Genomic DNA, 21,091 nt, shown 5'->3' with positions numbered 1-21,091 from the left:
TGAACATATGATTTTCAATGGAAGCAATGGCAAGACGGATATTGTACCACTGAAATTGACCCGCTGATGCCTTGATGAATCTGTCAAAGCTTGACTCTAAAATTAACCCACTGGTTACATGGAAGTCACCACACAAGTTAACCTATAAAAGTTGTTGAATCGTTTGCAAATCAAGAGAGTTTTTTTTTAATGAAAATGTAGAGGATAAGTTCAGGTCGACGGGGAGGATTTTGGATTTGGTCATCGGTGATGCGAGCACCAGTGAGGAAATGAATGGAAGGATGCAATGTTTGGAATGGTGGTGGTGTTCACCAATACGAGGCTCATCAGAAGGGGGTGATTCAATGTATGGTTGGTGCTCGACGCACTACTACAAGAGGGAAACAGAGCTTATGGTATCAGAGTGGGAGTCGTTCACCCATTTTCTTAAAGATTGAACCATCGACGGTGAATTCTATAGAAAGAATTGAGAAGAACAAGAGTGAGCGAAGAGATGGAGATTGTGAGGAAGGAGTGATGCCAATGGTGGTTAAAGGCATAATTTCACCGGAGAGGAAGATAGGAAAAAGAAAGGGGAAGAAAAGAGACGATTGCTACCTGAGAGTGAGAGAGAGAGAGAGAGAGAGAGAGGCGGCCCCCAAATTAGGTAATTATTTTATTTCTCATTTAAATTAAATAGAAAAAACATAAAAAAATGTATGAGAAGGGTATAATAGTCTTTTCAGTTTATTGAGGGACAAAAAACGCAAAGAAACTAGCTCAAAAAGATCACCAATCCAAAAAAATCGTGGTTTGGACTAAAACCCCAAAAATTTGCATACCATAGGGACCATTTTTGAAGTTTTGTCTTAAAAAATTAACAAAAGTCCCTACCTAATGGAAAAATTGAAGATTACACCTCCCCGCAACATAATGTCATCTTTTGTCTTTATACTTTTTTGGTTTCACGTTTTCGCCACATGAATTTTGTATATTTACATGTTTGCTCTTTATACTTTCATATTTACATGTTTCTGTAATTTTAAAATATTGATTATAATAGATATATAGATAAAAATGTTTTTTGCCTGTTATTTAAATTTTTCATATGGCTATCACTTAACTTTTACTATATAATTAATTTATCAATTCCGACTAGTTATAAAGAAAAATCATATTTTCAGCTTATCTACACAACCAAAACCTCTCTTTTTTTTTTCATGAAAACATTCACGTTTTCTAGACTCGAATACATCAATACAAATACACATTTATATTCTTGACACAAAAATTCTAATAATTTCAATCTAAATAATCCAATCAAATATCATAAACACAATTCTATTCCCAAAAACATCCATTATATCCATGCCCTTAACAATTCAACAAAATGCCTATTCGATCATAAAGAGATGTTTTCAAGATAGGTTTGATCATTTCTATAGATACCATTATTACTATTATTAATATCATTTACTTGTTTTAATATTGTTCGATTGAAATATTGTTCCAAACCATTATGTGTAGGGGACGAGGTACAAAATGTCATCCCGACATCCCAAAATATTGCTCATGATCCATAAATTTCGGTATTAAGTATTAATACATGGTGTACTCATTTCATAACCAAAGACCCAACAAACCCTAATCTCTCATCATAAAGAATAAATACAACACTTGCAAATTAAAAAAAAAAAAAAATACGAAAGTCCAAGATACCAACTTCCTATCACAAATATTGAAACATAATAAAAACATTGCATAATTAAACCCGAAAATGGGAACAAGAAATCCCTCATAATTTGACCTAAGTAAAGATGGACATATCCGGCTATCCGTCAAAACTTTGACCATCTAGACCCGATTAGAATATATAATTAGTGACAATGATTGGTTGGTTTGGTTGTATATAATTAAAGGTATTGCGATTGTATTCTCTCCCTGTTTTGTTCCCACCACGTTTTTGCATGCACTTCCCCAAACTTTTCACGACTGCATAACACAAAAAAAAATGATATAATGTTTTTTATAAAAAATTAAAGTTCATATTATAATTGAAAGAAATGAAAATACGACGCTATAATTACCTGAATCTAACACGTCGTAATTCTCTAGTGCCATCTGTCAACTGTCTGATGGTAATATAAACACCTGGTTCGTCTTGCTCAACCCATTCAGACTCTGTATCACTTGCGTTGCTAACAGAAATCGAAGCCTCATCTCTTGAAGATGTTGTTGTCCTTGATGCCTCCATGGACGACATCTCACCCTTGGACCCACCTGCCACGTAGGCACTGGGGCCCACGTTGTAGTGGTGGGCCCCGCCTTGGTCTGGGGGTTTGTAGTAGTTTCTGTTGTTCCAATCTTTGTTGATTGATGGTGTCATCATTGGACTCTCCCTTGCGGATCCAAGTCGTGAGTAGGAAGAATCTCTCTGTATAATTTTTTTAAATATTTAATTTATTTGTTTATTTATTATAAATAAATAAATGAAAATACAGTATTACTATTACCCCATCTTCAGACTGGGAGGGTGTATTTAAAGCTTGGCAATTGAATCTCTGGACATTGTAAAGTTCCATTATTCTGTCATAATTCTCACCCCACCACCTCTGAGCTTGCCATTTGTTGAACATCTCCCGGCTTTCATATATTTAAAAAATTAAGAAATGTCAGAGTTTTTATAAAAAAAATTAACAGGATGAAAAACTAACGACTTTCTCATTTTGGGTAAAATTAAAGAAATAACAACGTGCTGTGCTTTCATTTATTTGTGTATTATAGCATCTCACTTTCATTGTTTTCCATTACACCATTGTACTTTCATTTTTTATTTTTTTTTTGTTATTAAGAGATTGAAATTTTGGGACAACTACAACCTTGTTATTTTGACATGGGTAAAAACATAAAGTTAGGAATAAAGTCTTACTTGAAACGAATTCGTTTAAGGTCATTGCCACCATTAGGCAAGGAAACGAATGTGATTTGGACACCTGGCTCAACCTGAGCCATCCATTCTTTAGGCTCATCTTCATCTTCCAAAACCAAATGACCAGATTGTCTTGGAGGTTCGAATCCTGCATTTGTTTGATGTGAATCATTGTTGCTAGTGAAATCCCATGCTGGAGTACTAGAACTAGTGCTTCCTGATTGCATATAAGGGTAGTGGGCCCCCCCTTCAGATATACTCTCAAAGTCTGGGTAAGCTCTATGTGGTGGTGGTTTTTTGTAGCTGCTAGGTCCTATTGGTGGTTTTCCCTTTGAAGTTCCAGACACTTTTAATGCATCCTTTATCTGTATATCATAACACAATCATTAGAAAAATAAAACTTCAATTTCTTATACTATGTTTGGCATGCATTGGACTGGGGTACTGTGTTTGACATTTATTGGACTGGAGTCTGGACTTTGTACTGCATTTGACTTGCATTGGACTGGGGTTTGGATTGTGTCTCTCGAGTATTGGGAATACAGTGGAATCTGGATTTTGTACTGCGTTTGGCGTGTATTGGAATGGAGTCTGTACTTTGTGCTCTGTTTGGCGTGTATTGGACTGGATTGATGTCGATAGGAGAAAAATAATATTTTTTGAAAAAAGGTGGAAAACGATGGGACGGGAGTTGTTGTAGATCTTATATTTGTGGAAAAGACGAAAATGACCTCCTCGTCATCGTTATTATCAAATTAAAAAGTTTGTAATGTAAAGTAGTTATTTTTCATTTAGGTTTAGTTTGTGAGATCTATCTTAAAAGAAGAAGTGATAAAAAGCAAAAAGTAAAGATCCACGTTCACAAAATAAGTTGTGGAACAATTGGTTTGAAGGGCTCACTTTTGTATTTCTTCTTTTAATAACAATTTAAAGCATAATAATACAATAATCTCACTTTGAAAAGTATAATATTTTGCTGGAATAAAGGGTCTAATCATGACTATGAAGTTCAAATTAAAGAAAGTTTCTATTTTATTCTACAAAACTTGATCTTAACGTATGCCACAAGTTCTTTGATGTAACACAAAACCATGTAATTAAGCAAACATAAGTTACATCCGATAAAACATGACAATATTGAACTATGTTTGGAATGCATTGGACAAATGTTAGACCCTCAGCTAATCATCGGTTGTACAAAAGACGTAAATGTTCATCTCATTTTCTGTCATCTGGAAAACTTGGACAGTCAGATCTAGTCCAGTCCAATTTCATCTCATGTAACAACACAAGCTAAAAGTTTTTTAATGGTAAAATGGGTCTAAATCAAATATGAATAAACCTTTACTAAAGTTTTATATAGAAAACTAAAGGCTAAAACCTTGATAAAACTTTTAAACAATTTCTTGGTATTTTATCATTAGTAATTTGAATTCCCATTTGATATGAGGGGTCAGAGTGAAATAGACAAATATTCAATGAGGGTCCCACTATAGGACACTCGTGTGTCCCTTTTCCCAACATGGGTGTCCTGTCATTTCCTCAAGATATACTATACTTCCTCCCTCCCACTTTTTGCATGGTGTGATTGGAATATAATTTTTTAACCATCATTTACTCTAACCATATCTGATCCAAATACTTATTATTATTATTTATATTTTTCTAACAAAGTTTTTGAAATCTTTATATTTTCATTTTTTCTATTTAGAAGCCATTAAAAAACCTTCTTTTATAGAAAAACTACTAATAATATGTATTTCATTTAATCTATTATATACATGTCAAAATCGATTAGCATGTTACAAATTGTCACAAGGACAAACAACACAATGTGATATATCTTATGTTGATTAGAAATCAATCAAATCATTATAAGCGTTTGTAACCTCTAACTGATTTTAGTTTTTTATGTTGAAAATTTAAGTTTTTTCCGAAACTTGACGTTGTTTTTATTTAGTTTTTTATAAAAACAAAATAATAGAAATATCGTTATTTTTCTTTGTATTTGAAAAAAAAAATTAAGTCTAAAAGCAAATACCCATTGTGTCCCCACCCTAGATCTACCCCAACCTAGAGACTAGAGTCTCTCTCTCCCCCAAGCTGAATGAATCTTTGTTTAGTCATTGCTTAACTGCACTTTTTTCATATTTTCGATTCTTTTCATATCTTTTTTCATAAAAAGAAATCAAAGAATCTAAAATCATATATAAAAGTACATAAACTGTACGGATAACCAAAGATTTTGGTTGTTTTAGTAAGCAAATGATGATGGGAATCAAGTTACAAGATTGTGTCTAATCTTTTCTAACTAAAAGAGTGAACTTTGCATTTCTCAATTTAAATTTAAAACCTATTTTAAATTAAATTTAAAATACTTTAATTGTAAAAACTGTCTATTAGCCTGTGGTGCAGATTTTATCAAGAGGTCAAAGCATCGTAAATCTGTATACAATGACCAAATTTAATGCAGCCGCTAGAAGTTACACTATTAACAACAGTTAATTTCTTTTTATTTTTATTTTTTTTAAGAAAAGAAAAGTCATTCGACAAATGAAATATCAGAAAGAAAACAACCCACCAACTTTCTTGAGCAGTTCACACATTTATTTAATCATGTCAATTTTGGGTATTCGAATTAACAATTGTACTTAATGTAACATTTATTTTTAACTAAATATAGCAAACCTAAACTAGAGTGGCAGTTTTTTTTTTTTTTAATTTTTTTTAGAATTAAACATTTCTGAACAGATCCCTATATTCTAAAAAACTTTCGCATTGAGAATGAAAAAAGTTTGTGGTCCTACTTCTAATTATAGACTAGACATGACAATAGCTTTCTTCTAAGAAACAACAATTTAGTTAAATTAGAACCAGAATAATCCCAAATTGTAACGTTTTATTGATTAAACATAACCCCACGTCACATGAAAACCTTCTTTAGTGTCAGATTTTTCATACGACATTTTGAATTCAAAAGCTTCTAACGCCACTATGGAAAAATAAATTAAAATTTTGTCATATGGGACATGTCTCCTCGTTGGATAATGTTTTGTACGATAAATTTTATAATAACAATGATCAAAAGGATATACTATCTTTTTACATATAAAAAAATATCGATAATGAAACTTTATTAGGTTCCGCATGTTGTGTTTGAGTCTTTATGCAAGTCTTCATTGTAGTATTCGCATTGGCTTCGTAGTTGTTTGTTAGTTAGTTTGACAAGGTGTCTTAGCTTATGTGTCGTGATCTGATTGGTCATTTCTTACTACCATTTGTAATTTAGCTTCTTACTCTTTAATGAAAAACCAGATCATATTTACTTGGTTGTGTTCATTCATTTTCTTGGTTACAAACATTATTTCTATATTTTAGAATCTGATCGATCCGAAATATTGCCAAATATGACAGTTTTTAATTGTGTTTGTTAAACAAAAAGACTTTTAAATTTTTATAAGGAGTGCTAAGAAAGAAAATTCAAAAACTATAGCATAAAATATAAATATCCCACATACAAATACAAGTATAAATAAGTAAATAATTATTTTAAAGTGGTGCCAAATGCTAATAAATGTCATAAGCATGGTCTGTTGAAAGATTTTGTTTTGTATGACAAAAACGGGAAAAGATACAATAAAGAAGAATCGCAAGCAGAAAAAAGCAAAGAGACTACTGCTAGTAATAGGCAAATTAGCCACACATAGAATGAGGACAATTCTTTTAATATTTACATGCAAATAGTGTGTAGCGTAAGATAGATATAAGTAGGGAAGGGAAGCTAACCTGCGCCGTCAGGCTTTTGACGGCTTCTTTTCCACTAGGAGTCCCACGCGCTCCCACTTCTTCTCCACCATCTTCGATCTGTTGCTTCGAACACGTTATACACGTCAGCATTCTCTCCCTTTTTTTTTTTTTTTTTTTTTTTTAACTTAATTACCCTTTTTCACCTTCTATTCTATCCCTTCTTTGTATATTTTTAACCACTGCATAACAAAAATATAAATAAATCAATTTTAGCACCTTTGGAGGCGAATAAATCAGTTTTAGTAAAATCATTTATTGTTAACAATATATCATAATATGGTTTCCATAAAACGAATTAAATATCACAAAAAGAATTAAATGTTGAATATTTTGTAATTTCAAATGGCTGATATAGTTAAGTGTTATATCTAAAAAAGATTGTTTCCATAATTTCAAGAAAGTCAAATAGTTTTTAGGGTTGTTAAATACAATAAACAAAACATGGATTTTTATGTTATTTTAGTACTAAAACATTTCAAACATTAATTTTTTTTATTATAATATTACATTTTGGAGATATATGGAATCATAGAAATATTGTGCGACTACAAAATAATATTATTACTATAATTAGGTAGATTTTTTAGTTAAAATAAATCGAAAAAACAATATTATAATTTAATAAAGTTTTCAAAATATATTGATCTTAATAAAGAACTAAAATTGTATTATTATAAAAAAATAAAAAATATATATATTTTTCTATCTTTTTGCATTTAACTCTACATTTTTTTATAATAGTTTGACGTATGATATTAAAATATTATGATAATAGTAACATTATTGCATCATCCTACACCATAGAATGTTCATTGGGCCCACATGATTCCCGAAATTGAGCAATATTATATTGGCTTAAGAACACAACCACCGAACTTTTATCAAAAAAAAGAAAAGAGAAAACAAATCTTATTGTTGTGATTTCAAGTATATTACATTTAATCACGCATGTACAATTTGAATGTGACATCAAATGTTCTTTTTTGAAAAGGGACAGAATATATTTTAAAGTATACGATTTGGTACGAATTGGACAAAAATAAAAACCATAGTTGTAATGGATATAACCAATTATCTATGGACCACAAACTTTGGTTAGAAACAACAACTATATAAAAGATAAATAATTGAACAAGATGATAACAACAGTTTCTTTTCATAGTACAAATGGCAATAAAGGGCATTACATTGCGTATTGGTGAAAAGGAAAAATAACGTCAACACAAAGAATGAAAATCAATTTTGTCATCACAAAATGTAGCATAATAATTGTTTTCTTATTTGAAAAAAAAAATTGTGATGTTTTTGTCCGACAATATAAAAAAAATAATAATAATACTTCTTGAATAAATTGTCATTGTTTCAAATTATTGAATGCAAGATTTTGTCAGTTTTAATGCTATTAAATAAAGTATATATTATTTTGTCAGCCGTTCATACAAATTTTATTTTGTGTTTATCAAAGGAATGAAATGAGCTCTTTAAAGTAAATTTGAAACAGATTTATTTAGAACTAAATTAGATTGTTGTTTAAAAAAATTTAGTATTTTATAGAGATAAAATAACACATACGTGGGAATTGGGATAAATAATAGATTTAATGGATTGATTACGTGGATGAGAAAAGGAAAAGAAAATTCCAAGACAACATTTTCTTGGGGCAAAGGAAAAGGAAGAAGAACAAATAAAGAGAAAGTGCAGAGAGCTCTCCGGGATCAGAAATTGCTTTGTTTTGCTTTACCCATTTTTAATAAAAATAAACGATTGCTCTACAGATGGAAAGAGACGTTTATACATATTCATAGCAAAATCGTAACTGAATCAAATTAACATTTGCACCAGATTCTATGAAGTTGCAATAATTAATCCGATTGTATATTATATAACAAAAGATCTGATCATTTTACGATTAGTTATATAATTATCAGATTCTGAGCATCACCATCACTGATGACTGATGAGAGAGAAAACGATGAGAGAGAGAGAGAGGGACTGGAAATGGAATGATGATGATGATTTTCAAATTATTTCCGATTGCGTTGTTGGAAGAAAGAGTGGGAATCGTATGATCAATCGCTTTAAAAGTGTCGAATGCACTGAAAGTGTTTGATGAATTGACAAACAGACAAATCGAAAACAAAATCATGCAAAAATTACCTCCGAAAACGACTGGCCTTGGCAGGGACAGACTCTGTTCTTGTCGCTATTTCCCCCCCTTCTTCAATATTCGTTCGTATCTAAACTTATATGAACCTCAGCTTCTCCTGCAAATCGAAAAATAACAACTGAATTCAAACCAAATCTGGCATAAAACTATCCTAACTTTTCAAATACAATGAAAGTGTACAGCATCAATGACTGTTTATGTTTCGATTTTGAGATAATTATACACCAAAAAAACAAAAAACTTACCAAAATAAGAACGTGCTCAAAATTTGGCAAAATGCTGCAACAATCTCAGTTTGAAACGAGATGTTTTTTTCTTTCAAATAACCGATGAACAATCGGAGACTCTTACTGATATTCCGGTGTATCTCCGATTATGATTAGGATTTGGTAGGTTGCGAGTGGTTGTACGTTAAGAATATGCACTTGAGAGAGAAACTAAAAATGGCTAAAGAGACAAGAAAAGAGAAACATCTCTCGTATTTATATAGGGGGTAAAAAATTAACGCCGTCTTCTCCGTTACTTTCTTAGCGGAAAACGTTTGTTCGACATTTACCATTTTTGGGAGAAAATAGAGATTCCTCTCTTTACCATTAAGGAGTTACTTTTTGGTTGATTAAATTATTACAACAAATAGGAAGTATTTTGAATTTGGTTAATGGTGTAATCTCGTGTGTTTTAACAATTTGACTCACCTTTAACTTCAAATAGATTATAAGTTAACCTTGAAACAAATCAAATTATTCCACTAAATTGTTGTAGATCTTAATGAGTGGATGTATAAGTACCTTACATTAATGTCATTAATGGACTTTTAACACTGAAATGGTCAAATTCTATGAAGACTATGATAACCATCAATAAGTGTTATTTATCGTTATATGTTTGTCATAGCAGCAAGACGTGAGAATTCATATGTGATGTCACGAGTTTAGATTTGACATCATCTTCTTTGCTCCATGAATCTTGTTAGGCTATTGGCAACGGTCACGCGTGGTTGGTGAATAAAAGTGATGCCATGTAGATATTTTACCATTCCACAACCAACTCACCGGGTTGTGGAAATGGTGTGCACCGGTGGTTTAGTAGTGAAAGTGCAAAAGGAAGAGAGAGATAAAGAGAGAAACATTGAGGGAACCAATCAATGGGAGCGTCTTCGTCCATTTCCATGGTCACGCAACAACCAAACCACCAGGGCTTGGGACGGTGTTCACGCGTCCTTAGCCCCTCCAACTCAGCCCTTCACGCGTGGAGAACTATCCACTCCAGATAGCCTTAGTTACCTCTTCCATGTGTCCATGAGACACGTGTGTGGGGCATCGAAGAGTGAAGTTGACCATTGATGGTTGTGTTTAGTTGCCAACTTGAATGATTGCATGCTAAATAGTTCAAACTAGTTGAGACGTACATCTTAGTTGTTAATTGCTTTATATGAATAAATGTGTTTTTTTCTCTAGAATATTTGAAGAAACCTAAATGTCATTGCCACGTCTTCAATTTTTTGTTCTATTGCTACCATTTATCGCATACCTTTCTTGTTTTGGCGTATTGTCCCAATTTAGTTCTAAAACGCATAAATTTGTGAAGCTATAACATGTAATGCCTACTTTTGAACCCTACATATGCACAAGATATACATAGAATACAAACACTACCTTTTTCATCTGAAAGGAATGTAATAAGCATTTATAAACAAGTAATGAAAAAAAAAAAACAGAAAATGTTGTAAATTACTATTACTTGGTATTTTCCAGGTAGTTTTTCATGTATGATAATGAACAGTGGCGAGTTTATGCATGGCTAAGGTGGGTCACATGACCCACCTAATTTTATAAATAATAATAGAAATTCTATACCAAGACATTGAGGAACTACCTAAAGGTTTTTTAAGGACCTACCTTATAAAGAAAAAGAAAGAAAAGAGAGAGATTTTGGGTTGGTAAAAAAAAACTCAATTGTTGAAACAGAGGTGAGGCAATGGAACAACAATTCAAATTATTTATGAATAATAGGTTTTTTTGCTACTTTAGTTCCCAATTCCATTAAGGATAATGGACTCTCTTTTATTACATTATCATATTATTATTTTTTAATTTATATTTAGAGTTATAATAAAAATAAACATATATCTTATTTATTGATTTTTGCTGTTTTAGGGAACCTGCGGATAAATCATCTCCAATCTGATCGTGAATTTATATCCATTTTGTTAATTTCTTTTTTGTTTTTATTTACTTTTAAATAGATTTTCATATAATTTTTTCTTTAAAGAAAAACCTTCACTCACACACGTTTTATTTACTTTTAAATAGATTTTCATATCATTTTTTCTTTATAGATTTTCGTATCATGTGTGAATAATAATTAACAAATCGGTTTTATTTTACATTTAAGTTGATTTTAGTAAAAATAGTTAAGGTTGATCGGTTTGGGCTCGGTTCTCTCACCATTAGTTTTTATACATGTTGAATTAGTTATATTTTCTGGGTAAACCCGATTTTTTTCTTGAACCGACCCTAGTTGGTGAACCACTTGGATTTCTATTCTAGACTCGCCACTGATAATGAATGCAATCTCCTTTAAGAGAAACCTTCAACGTTTGTGGTGCATATTATAAATCTTTAAAGACTACCTAAATAAAAGCAACAAGTTAACGTAATAAACTCACTCTTGGTTCCTTTTTATAAACAAATATCTAACATGCATGTCTTACATATTTATGATATAGTGACGAATTCTTTATGATCGGACTAAATTCTTCAAGAAATCACTTGAATTTGTATTAATCAAGCCGTTTTAAAAGAGAGAAGGAATAACAACCTACTTTGTTAAAACATAATAATTTGGTTGGTCTTTTTCTTGTAGAAATCCTAATCATCATACGTCATAACTCATAAATAAAACATCATGAAATAGTAAACTTATATAGATGTTCAATACATTAACTAAGATAGATATACTCTAGCAAAAATTTAGTTCAAACTATTTACAATAATAAATAAACATTTTTAATTCTCTCATACACCTACTTGTTCGTTACTTCATAGCACTTAAATCTTAAATTTTGAGGCATACATGATAATATTGTGTTGGGTTAAGAAATTATAATAAGCAACATAGATGTTATGATGAAATCTTATAAATAAATACAAATTTGATGAAATCTTATAAATAAATACAAATTTAGTCTTTGGAACGTCGTAAATGGAAAGTGGTGTAATAATTAAACGATATATGATATATGCACATGTATATTACACCCCACCAATGTAATATTTATCCTAGGACCAAACCCATAACATCATAACCACATATAACCGGCCACATGAAAGGAAACTAATGAACAATAGTTAGGGGATGTTTTTGTGACATCCCTCAATTTCTCGGCCAGAAAAGACCGATTTAGTTTATGCTTTTAAAATAAAATCAGAGTAATATCTCCAATAAAATTATGCGGAATTTGTCCCAAAACAAAATATGATAAAAAAAAAATATTTATCAAAGCATTTCTTAAATAAATGTATTTTCATTTCATTACAAAACTCTGGATGTCCACATCGATACAGACCAAAAACATAAACAATACATTATAGGCATTACAACAGTTATTTACATCTACTGACCTATAATCCAAAAATTCATCGTCATCATCCAACTATGCTCTAGGTCCACTACCTGTAATATAGAAAGTTGAGTGGGTCAGACTTGGGAGCATGGTGAACATATAGGATTTTCAACCACAAATAATAAATTTATTAATTTCATCAACAAAATAAATTTATTAATTTCATCAACCAAAAATAACCCTAATTACTCGTTCCCGTTATCGTCACTTTACGTCCCTAAACATCTATCACAAGGGACCTAACCTAAGGATCATTATCGAGATGGACTTTACTGCTAAGGGAATTCCTCAGCCATATATGTCTGTAAGGCAACCATGAGGGGGTGGAGTACACCAGCGAACATATAGTTCACCAACATCTACAGGTTGCGAGCCTGGTAGCGTTCCATTGGACTGTCTAGAAGGGTCTGTGGTCGTCATTTATACTCCGCTAGATGACTACAACAACAACACCAACAACAACAACATCGAGGCATCTCATCATTTTATCACACATCATCTATTTCATCTACCCATGTTTTACCCAACATATTTGTAGATAAAAATACATATACAGTTTAAAACCTGTATAAAACATTCATTCAACATCCATCTCAAATAAACAAACAATATATATACACATAGCACGTATTTTGTAGAAAATAATTCATATCTATGTGTAAGATGAAAGTGACCGCACACTCACTTGATTTAACGATAATTGAGCAGCACTTCGTCCCTTAAAACAATCTTTTTCGATAAAACTAGGATGTTTTCTCAAAAACCGGGCTTCACGTAGTCAGAGTTTCGACTCGAAAACTCTTTTTCTCGGGGTCTTCAGAGCTTTCTTATGATGCTAGGATGATATTTTAGGTTTGGGGATATTTAGTGTAGGTAAAAAGAAAGTAGAGGGTGAGAGAAGTGAAAATTGTAAACAAAAATCGGCGGGCTTCAATAGCTATTTATAGTGGCTAGAGCCTTGAATTACGTTGGGCGTAATATCTTGGTACGCGGAGCGTACTACCTCACCAACCACTATGTTGGGCGTACAAAGGGATCATCTTGGACGTGTCAAGGCTGCGTACACGTGTGCACCATGCAATGGAGTAGGGCTACGTGGCCAATTCGGACCGTGAACACAATAGTACGTTGGGCGTACATATCTCGTACGCTGGGCGCACAAAAATACGCTAAGAGTACCACTTGGTATGTTGGGCGTTCTTCCAACCTCGAAGTTTGTGTCTGAATCTTTAAAAATTCATATCTTTCGCATACGGGCTCCGTTTTTTACATTCTTTATATCCACGCGTAGTTGAAATTATACTCTACAACTTTCGTTTAGACTCCGTCGGCTAATTTTGACTTTATCATTAAAGTTATATTTTAAGCGGCCGGAACAGGAAAAGTTCGTTAAAAATTCATAACTTCTTCATCCGACGTCCGTTTTCTTCAATCTTTTTACCGTTAAACTACAATCGACATGATCTTCGATTCTCGTTTAGGTTGTGTCGGTTGAAAATCGGTCGATCTAAAATTCAAGTTTCGGACTGCATACTGATATACCAAATCTTAGAAAATTCATAACTTCCTCATACGAAGTCAGATTTGGACATATTTTTTATGCAAGCTCTCGGTTTAACATATACTACGACTTTTATTTAGATCGCTAAGGCTAAAAAACACTTTTTGTAACGTCCCAAAATTCAAGACTAAAAATTTATTTTAATAAAACATTACTTAAAGCATAATCATCAATCCAAAACATAATTAGAGTATTCATTTCCAAAACATATGTTCATTATCAGAGAAAAACATTCCCAGGCTGTCTAATTTATGGTGTGTGCCATGCGATCACCCCGAGCTATTCCCTCCGCTACCCGAAGTACCTGAAACCAAAACTGAAAACCGTAAGCACGAAGCTTAGTGAGTTCCCCAACCTACCACATACTGCACATACTAGGCCACGCCCGCTATTCTGGGCCTCACACCTACCTCGGGCCTCGCCCGCTACAACCGCGCCGCCGCTCCAGGCCTCGCCTGGCTTCGAGCCCCGCTCGGATACAAATCTATTTAACTTAGGCCTCGCCTGTCATTGGGCCCCGCCCGCTAACATATAATAGCACATAAGCATATAACAACACATAAGCTAACATATACTCACAAATCCTGTACTGAGGCCTCGCCTATCTTGGCCCTCGCCCTTGTCCTGCTACTGATGAGTCATGGAACCCCGTCCATGCCCTTACTGGTGGTGAGATACGGGCCCATTCCACACTCACTCTTTCCCTAACTTGGGCCTTGCCCCTACTCTGCTGCTAATGAGATGTGGAACACTGTCCACACTCTGCTATTGGTGAGATACGGGACCTCGCCCACACTCACCTCCCTACCAGGCACATACATGTATCACACAGACAACAAGTATAAATTATCACATAAACCATTCCTTGGGCATCCACCCGCTATCATTGGACCTCATCCTGAATATGATACTAGCATACTGTGCCTAGGGCTAACCCCCGGGTCTTCTACTCATAACTACATGGGTCGGCATTGTGGCCTTAGACCCATTCACACAAAGGGAAACTCACCTACACTTGCTGAACTTGCTGATGATGACCCCTCTAGCTGCTGCCCGGCAACTCTCTGAACTCCTGCTTCACTAGCTCCCCGAGCTACCAATATCAATGCGACACTTAGTCTAACTGTCCTCTGAAAGTCAACTAAGTTAAATCTGGTCAAAGTCAAAGTCCTGGTCAAGGTCAACCTTCCAGGTCACCCCTACTCGCCGAGTCTTCCTACTGACTCGCCGAGTTCACACGCTTAGAGTCCTTCCATTCACGACTCGACTCGGCGAGTCAGCCCCTGACTCGCCGAGTCTACCGATTTCCGAGTCCTGACCTGTCCAACTCACTGAGTCCCCACTCAACTCACTGATCCGAGTCTTAACTCGAAGGGTTTGGGGTTTCGCGACTTGACTCGTTGAGTCCAAGAATAGACTCGCCGAGTCCAAGGCAATCTTCAACAGACTCGCCGAGTTGTTCTTCCAACTCGCCGAGTTCCTGCCCAACTTCATCCAACTCGCCGAGTCCACCCATGTGACTCGTCGAGTCGCTCCAGTTCTTAATCCATTCAGTGGCTTTTCGAGCCATGTAGGGGCTCCAAATCATAGATGCATACTTCCAAAGCTCAATCCTTACGTAAAGTTGCAAACTTTACGTATAACTAAAGAGATCTAGGCTCAAAACACTCTAGGGCTAGGTTTTAGGAAAAAATGGCTTCACCAACTACTCAATATCTGATGCTTTACGACATATTGGACCATCCCAACACTAGATCTGAAGTGGCAACCACATATCTAAGCCCCAAACCCGAATTGGGTCTCAAACAACCATAAAACTGATGGGTTTTGGTCATAAGAACATCTTATGTGCTCATACAAACCCTAATGCTTGGATCTAGGTTTCTCTATTGTACATGCAAGTTATCCAAGACTATAAACCCTAGATCTAGAATATGACAATCAATATAACATATAATTAGGGTTTAGATCATACCTTGATTGTTATGTAGCAATAACAATCCCAAATCCTTCTTGTATTGACTTTAGAAAGCTTAGAGTCACAAATGTCACTCCTCTAATGGTTCACAAACACCAAAAGCAAGAGGATGAAGAGGAGAGAGGATGGAGGCTGCCCTAAAATGTGTGAAACCCTAGAAGGATGCTTAGCCACGTTTTTGGGTCATAAGGGATGTATATATAGTTAGGCTATTAGGGTTATCTAACAAGGAAACCTTAATTTGGATGCTTAAGCCCTTAACAACCCATAGACCCCTTTCCTTAAGGCCTTGGACGATTTCTTCTTGGGTTTCCCCATAGAATTCGTCCACTCCTTAATGTAAGGCAATCCATGGCCCAAATTGCAATTATCTTATAATTACAATTTCAGTCCCTTAAGTTTAATTAATCCCTTTTAGTCACAAAACTAATTACCAATTAATTATTGACTAATATTAATTAAACAATATGATTTCTCCTTTAATATATTATTCTCATAATATATTAATAAATCATATTTAATCCTTTCTCTCCATAATTCATCCTATCAAGTTGCTTTGGTGAAGGCAACCCAAAAGGACCATGCACCATCGGGTCAAGTACATACCAAAATAGTTATGGACTTAGACACTAATCCAACAGTCTCCCACTTCGATAAGTCTAATAACTATTATGCGTATGACTTCAGATCCTGATCTGCAATCGTATCTTTCCAAAGCCGCTGTCAACTTTGATCCTATCAGATACGCGTATCCTTTAGATAAGGGATCATATATTCCTCCATTCTAGATATCGTATGAGACATGATTTCCAATCATTCTCTCTGTACTGTTTCTGGACTTCCGATTTATGACGACTGACTAATTGAACAAATCAAATTAGCCCTAGCCCGGCCGAGCATTTACGTTTGTCATCACTAAATCATCGAGGGGCCCAAATATATCGCTTTTATCCTACTTTGGATAAAAGGAACGGATAAACTTTGATTCAATGCTCGCTTGCACTCACTTACCGAATCACACACAACAATATGTTTTATAACACCAAGTTACTGGTGCGTTTACATATTATCAATGTGCAACCGATTCGCAAGATACAACTCACACATCTCGGTTTCAAGAATATAAGATGTTATCGTCTCACCAATCACTCGTGATAAAATCCATGGAGTGATCCAAGTGAGCGTGGGTTTAATCCAATGCTCAAATTCATATTCATAAGCACTCATGAACGTTGCAGCAAACATTTGCTTGTGTCTAATACTCTTTTAGACATTCCACACACCAATTCATGACAGTCATCATTCATACCTACTTCCAACATATGAACGACTGTGGCCCGTTCGAATAATTTGACTGTTCTTAACCAATTAAATTATTCAGGAAGTCAAAACATGCAAAGTGAAACACAAGAATAATACTAATCCCATATGGCCTCAAGCTTTTGAGCATAAATAAAACACCTTTTATTTATCACCATATCGATTACTCATTATTTGTCGTTTCGGGTAATCAACTTCTTATTTGAATTATTACACTTGTCCCATGCTCCTAGCATGCACACAATGTTTACCTATGGTTCTTACTTTGTGAAATAGATCACATTGAACACATTTCCAATCATACTCATTTCACAACTCCAAATCCTTTTCCATAAGTGAAAGAATATCAAATTCTTGCCACTTATAGAATATGCTAGATTCTAACATTTTATGCAATGATCCTTTTGTAATATCACTGCACCAAAGTCACAAAGACTATTGCCAATGATATTACAAAGTTTTCTATCGGAGATTGTTACAATACAATTTCTTAGATATGATGTCTCTCACTCAAAGAACATTCCTTTGAACATCCTTTTGCATAAAAGTTTCTAATCTACACATAGATTTTCAATATTCAATTCCCAATATGGACACGTTCCCATATTTTCCATATGACAACTCATTCTTAATAGAATCTTATCTATTCATAATAATGTCGATATGGTCCATCCAATATGGAAACATTTCCATATTTTCCAATACTATACTTCCAACTACTCATAAGCAACCAATCCTCGGTGAACTTTGGATTGTCCTTTGATAGTTGTTTATTTTAGCCAAAACCGATTCTTGTCCCTTTTCCCTATAAATGCGCTAGACATTTGAAAAATTTTAGAATGGTCAAATATTATATCATTTTCAATCAATCCTATACTCGAAGCGTATGGGACACGATGCATAAAGATTTGATACTCCATCAATCTTCTGCCATAATATTTTATTTGCTATGTTCTCAAAATTCAAATTGTGAAGAGGAATGCCGTAATCATAATCGAAATTTTAAGAACACACTATATACCTTTGACTAAATTTATTAACATTCCACAACCTAAGCCTTTAGATTTGAAATGAAGCATAATATTCTCTCCCTTAATTATAGCAAAACAACTATTCCATCCTTACAACTTTGCAAAGAATGACTCTTGTTTTCTATAATTAATATTGCCAACTTGCAATACTTTCCTTAATAATCATACAATCATAACATTTATGCTCCCACTATCATGATGATTATTATAAACATAACACTTATGCTCCCACTAGCTTTGACATGTATTCAGAAACAGCTTAACTTTCAGAAAAACAATGCTTATTGAATTTCTTAAGTTCATGTTTCTAATACTTAGTGCTTTGATAATCTTTTATCAAGGCTTCTTAAACTTATACACCTTTGTCTTAGATAGTTCATATGTGTGTCTAAATAATTGCCAAACCTCACAATTCAAATTATGGAACGGGATACCGTAACCATAATCGAATTTGAGAATGCAATTTTACAATCACTATCTTCTTAAAATATTTCTTAGTGAAAGTCTTTCCTCACAATCATTTTCACTATCTTCTTAAAATATTTCTTAGTGAAAGTAGTTCCTATCCATGTGAATTTGTCAAAACCAAAGTTTACGACAAATTCAAACTCATATGGATCGAACTTTCTTAATCTCGATTTCTTGCCTTATGGTAGCATAACTGCCCACCATGTCTTCCAAGTAGTTAAGCAGCTCACCCTTTCCTATCAATGTACATTTCATTGATTAAGGTGCCTTGCCTTTTATGCGTTCAAATGAGAACTCATAGGACTCACATGCATAATTAACTCAATTGGAATGGCACAGAAACAAAATAGTGTCAACACGATAGGTTGTAAACCTCAACTCGTGTGCTAGTGATGATCGATAAGGTCTATTTTAATTTGTTCTTGAAACCTTTCAAGAGCATTAAGACTCTCACTGACTCCTTGACATATAAGATTCTCTTGTCAATAAACATTTCTTGACAACCAAATATTCAAGAGTTAGTGTAGTTTTTATCAAAACACTTCATAAATTGGTCTTAGTTAGTCTTTGTCTTATCCAAGACATCACAACTTTCCACATTTGATGAATGTTATAAACCTTCTTAATATTTTTCACTCAATGTCACAATCTTAACTCTAAGACTTGTTTTGGAACGAAGTATGATTGACTTCTTGATTTAACCATTTCTTCAATTCTTGATTTCTCTTCTTAAACATACAATTGTACTAAGACTCACTTAGAGGATCAATTGAGATATGGTTCTTAATCATTAAGACCTATCATAAAGCATAAAAGCTACTCTCCCTTCTTCTTAGAATGGAGAAACTTTTATCTTTCTGCCTACATGATTCTTCTTATTCGTTTTGCTATTGATTTAAACCTTGTTAATCAATTCCGAATCACACTTAATCTTATAAGTATAATCATATTTACTAAACTTTTAGTAAATCATGACGAATATCTTGTAACTCTTATGATGGACTTGATCAACACACAACTTTGTGTGCTCGATCTCCTAGTCCTTCACTTGACACTTTGTCAATGAATTAGTCTAATTTCCACATATGAAATTTCTCATTCATCGTGCAACCAAGTTGCATGATTCCAAGTTTCTATCCAATTGAAACTTAGGCGATGAAAAACTCTCCCTATTTGGTAAATTCTCGACTTTCCATAAACATCATAAACAAGAATCATATCCACTTGTTGTAGAAATATGCAAACATCAATTTTCATAACGATTTCATTGCAAGGAAGTAAACAAATAAATAAGTCAAACCAAAATTTATTTTATTTTTAAAAGCAGCGGAAAACATTTGTCCTTACAATGCAAAATCCATTGAAAACTATGTATTTCAAAAGAAAAATTCTAACAACTCTATCATAACTATCTAAGCTCAAAATCTAATCTTCAAGTCCATGCGATCAAGATCCATTTCTTGTGATTAGATTCATCTTGCTCTTTCACCAAGCTTCCTTTCTTTTCACCGATCCTGCAAAACATTCAAATGCAATCTTATCACATCATGTATTAAGAATCAATGAATAGGAACTTAACGAAGTTAGATAGTGGATTTTACCTGAAGCACAACCATACTCTTTGACTCTCCCATCTTCTGGAATCTTCAGGCTCCTTGGGCAGACTTGTATCCAACTCCCTTTCTTTTGGCAGCAAACGCAGGTCGGTTCTCCTAGAACGTCCTCGGAAGCATGGTCAGTTGACTTTCCCAACAAATACGCTCCATTGCTTCGCCAAATCATTTCTGATTCAGCAGCAATGAGCATGTAAGTTAGGTCAATGAGATTGTCGTCATGATCCATCATATAATACTTTCTTTTGAACTCATTATACGATTCAGGAAGTGACTGCAAAACCCAATTCACAGCCAACCCCAATTCACAGCCAACTTATCCGGGAATAACACACCCAACATTATCAACCTATCAATGTGTGATTTCTTTTCTAGAATGTGGGCACACACGGGTTTACCATCTTCATGTTTCATTTCCAATAGGGCTTTAGTGATATTGAACCTTTCAATTCTTCGATCTTGTGGGTTAGGGAGAACAATTGGAGGAGGTGGAGGAAGTGAAGCATGATTTCTTGCTCCTCGATCGAATCGTGGAATACCATCTTCATGTGGAATGCTTGTTCCACGGGATTTGGGAAGACCATAGTTGTCGAACTTTGACATCTACAAAATG

The 21,091-nt window shown here is 33.9% G+C and overlaps 1 protein-coding gene across 1 annotated transcript; it reads right to left on the bottom strand.

Annotated features, from left to right (window-relative positions):
* Window positions 1–1,535: 1,535 nt before the first annotated feature.
* On the bottom strand, window positions 1,536–9,321 carry LOC145053049 (protein BREVIS RADIX-like). The gene is made up of 7 exons (XM_079001015.1): window positions 9,128–9,321; window positions 8,873–8,979; window positions 6,695–6,894; window positions 2,909–3,273; window positions 2,493–2,622; window positions 2,067–2,413; window positions 1,536–1,971 (listed from the first exon to the last, which is right to left on the bottom strand). The coding sequence occupies exons 3-7, from the start codon at window positions 6,803–6,805 to the stop codon at window positions 1,893–1,895; spliced, it is 1,032 nt and encodes a 343-aa protein (XP_078857141.1). The 5' UTR covers window positions 6,806–6,894; window positions 8,873–8,979; window positions 9,128–9,321; the 3' UTR covers window positions 1,536–1,892.
* Window positions 9,322–21,091: the final 11,770 nt, after the last annotated feature.

The sequence above is a fragment of the Lactuca serriola genome, chromosome 5, assembly GCF_051521515.1.
Source record: "Lactuca serriola cultivar US96UC23 chromosome 5, Lser_US96UC23_V15, whole genome shotgun sequence".
Taxonomy (NCBI): domain Eukaryota; kingdom Viridiplantae; phylum Streptophyta; class Magnoliopsida; order Asterales; family Asteraceae; genus Lactuca; species Lactuca serriola.
This window is presented reverse-complemented; position numbering and strand designations above follow the sequence as displayed.

Excerpts from the sequence above, each read along its gene's own strand:
- LOC145053049 (XM_079001015.1), bottom strand. The coding sequence starts at position 6,805 with ATGCTGACGTGTATAACGTGTTCGAAGCAACAGATCGAAGATGGTGGA. Across the intron at positions 2,623-2,908 it reads CTTAAACGAATTCGTTTCAA|CCGGGAGATGTTCAACAAAT; the intron begins GTAAGACTTTAT and ends AATATATGAAAG. Across the intron at positions 2,414-2,492 it reads CCTCCCAGTCTGAAGATGGG|AGAGATTCTTCCTACTCACG; the intron begins GTAATAGTAATA and ends AAAATTATACAG.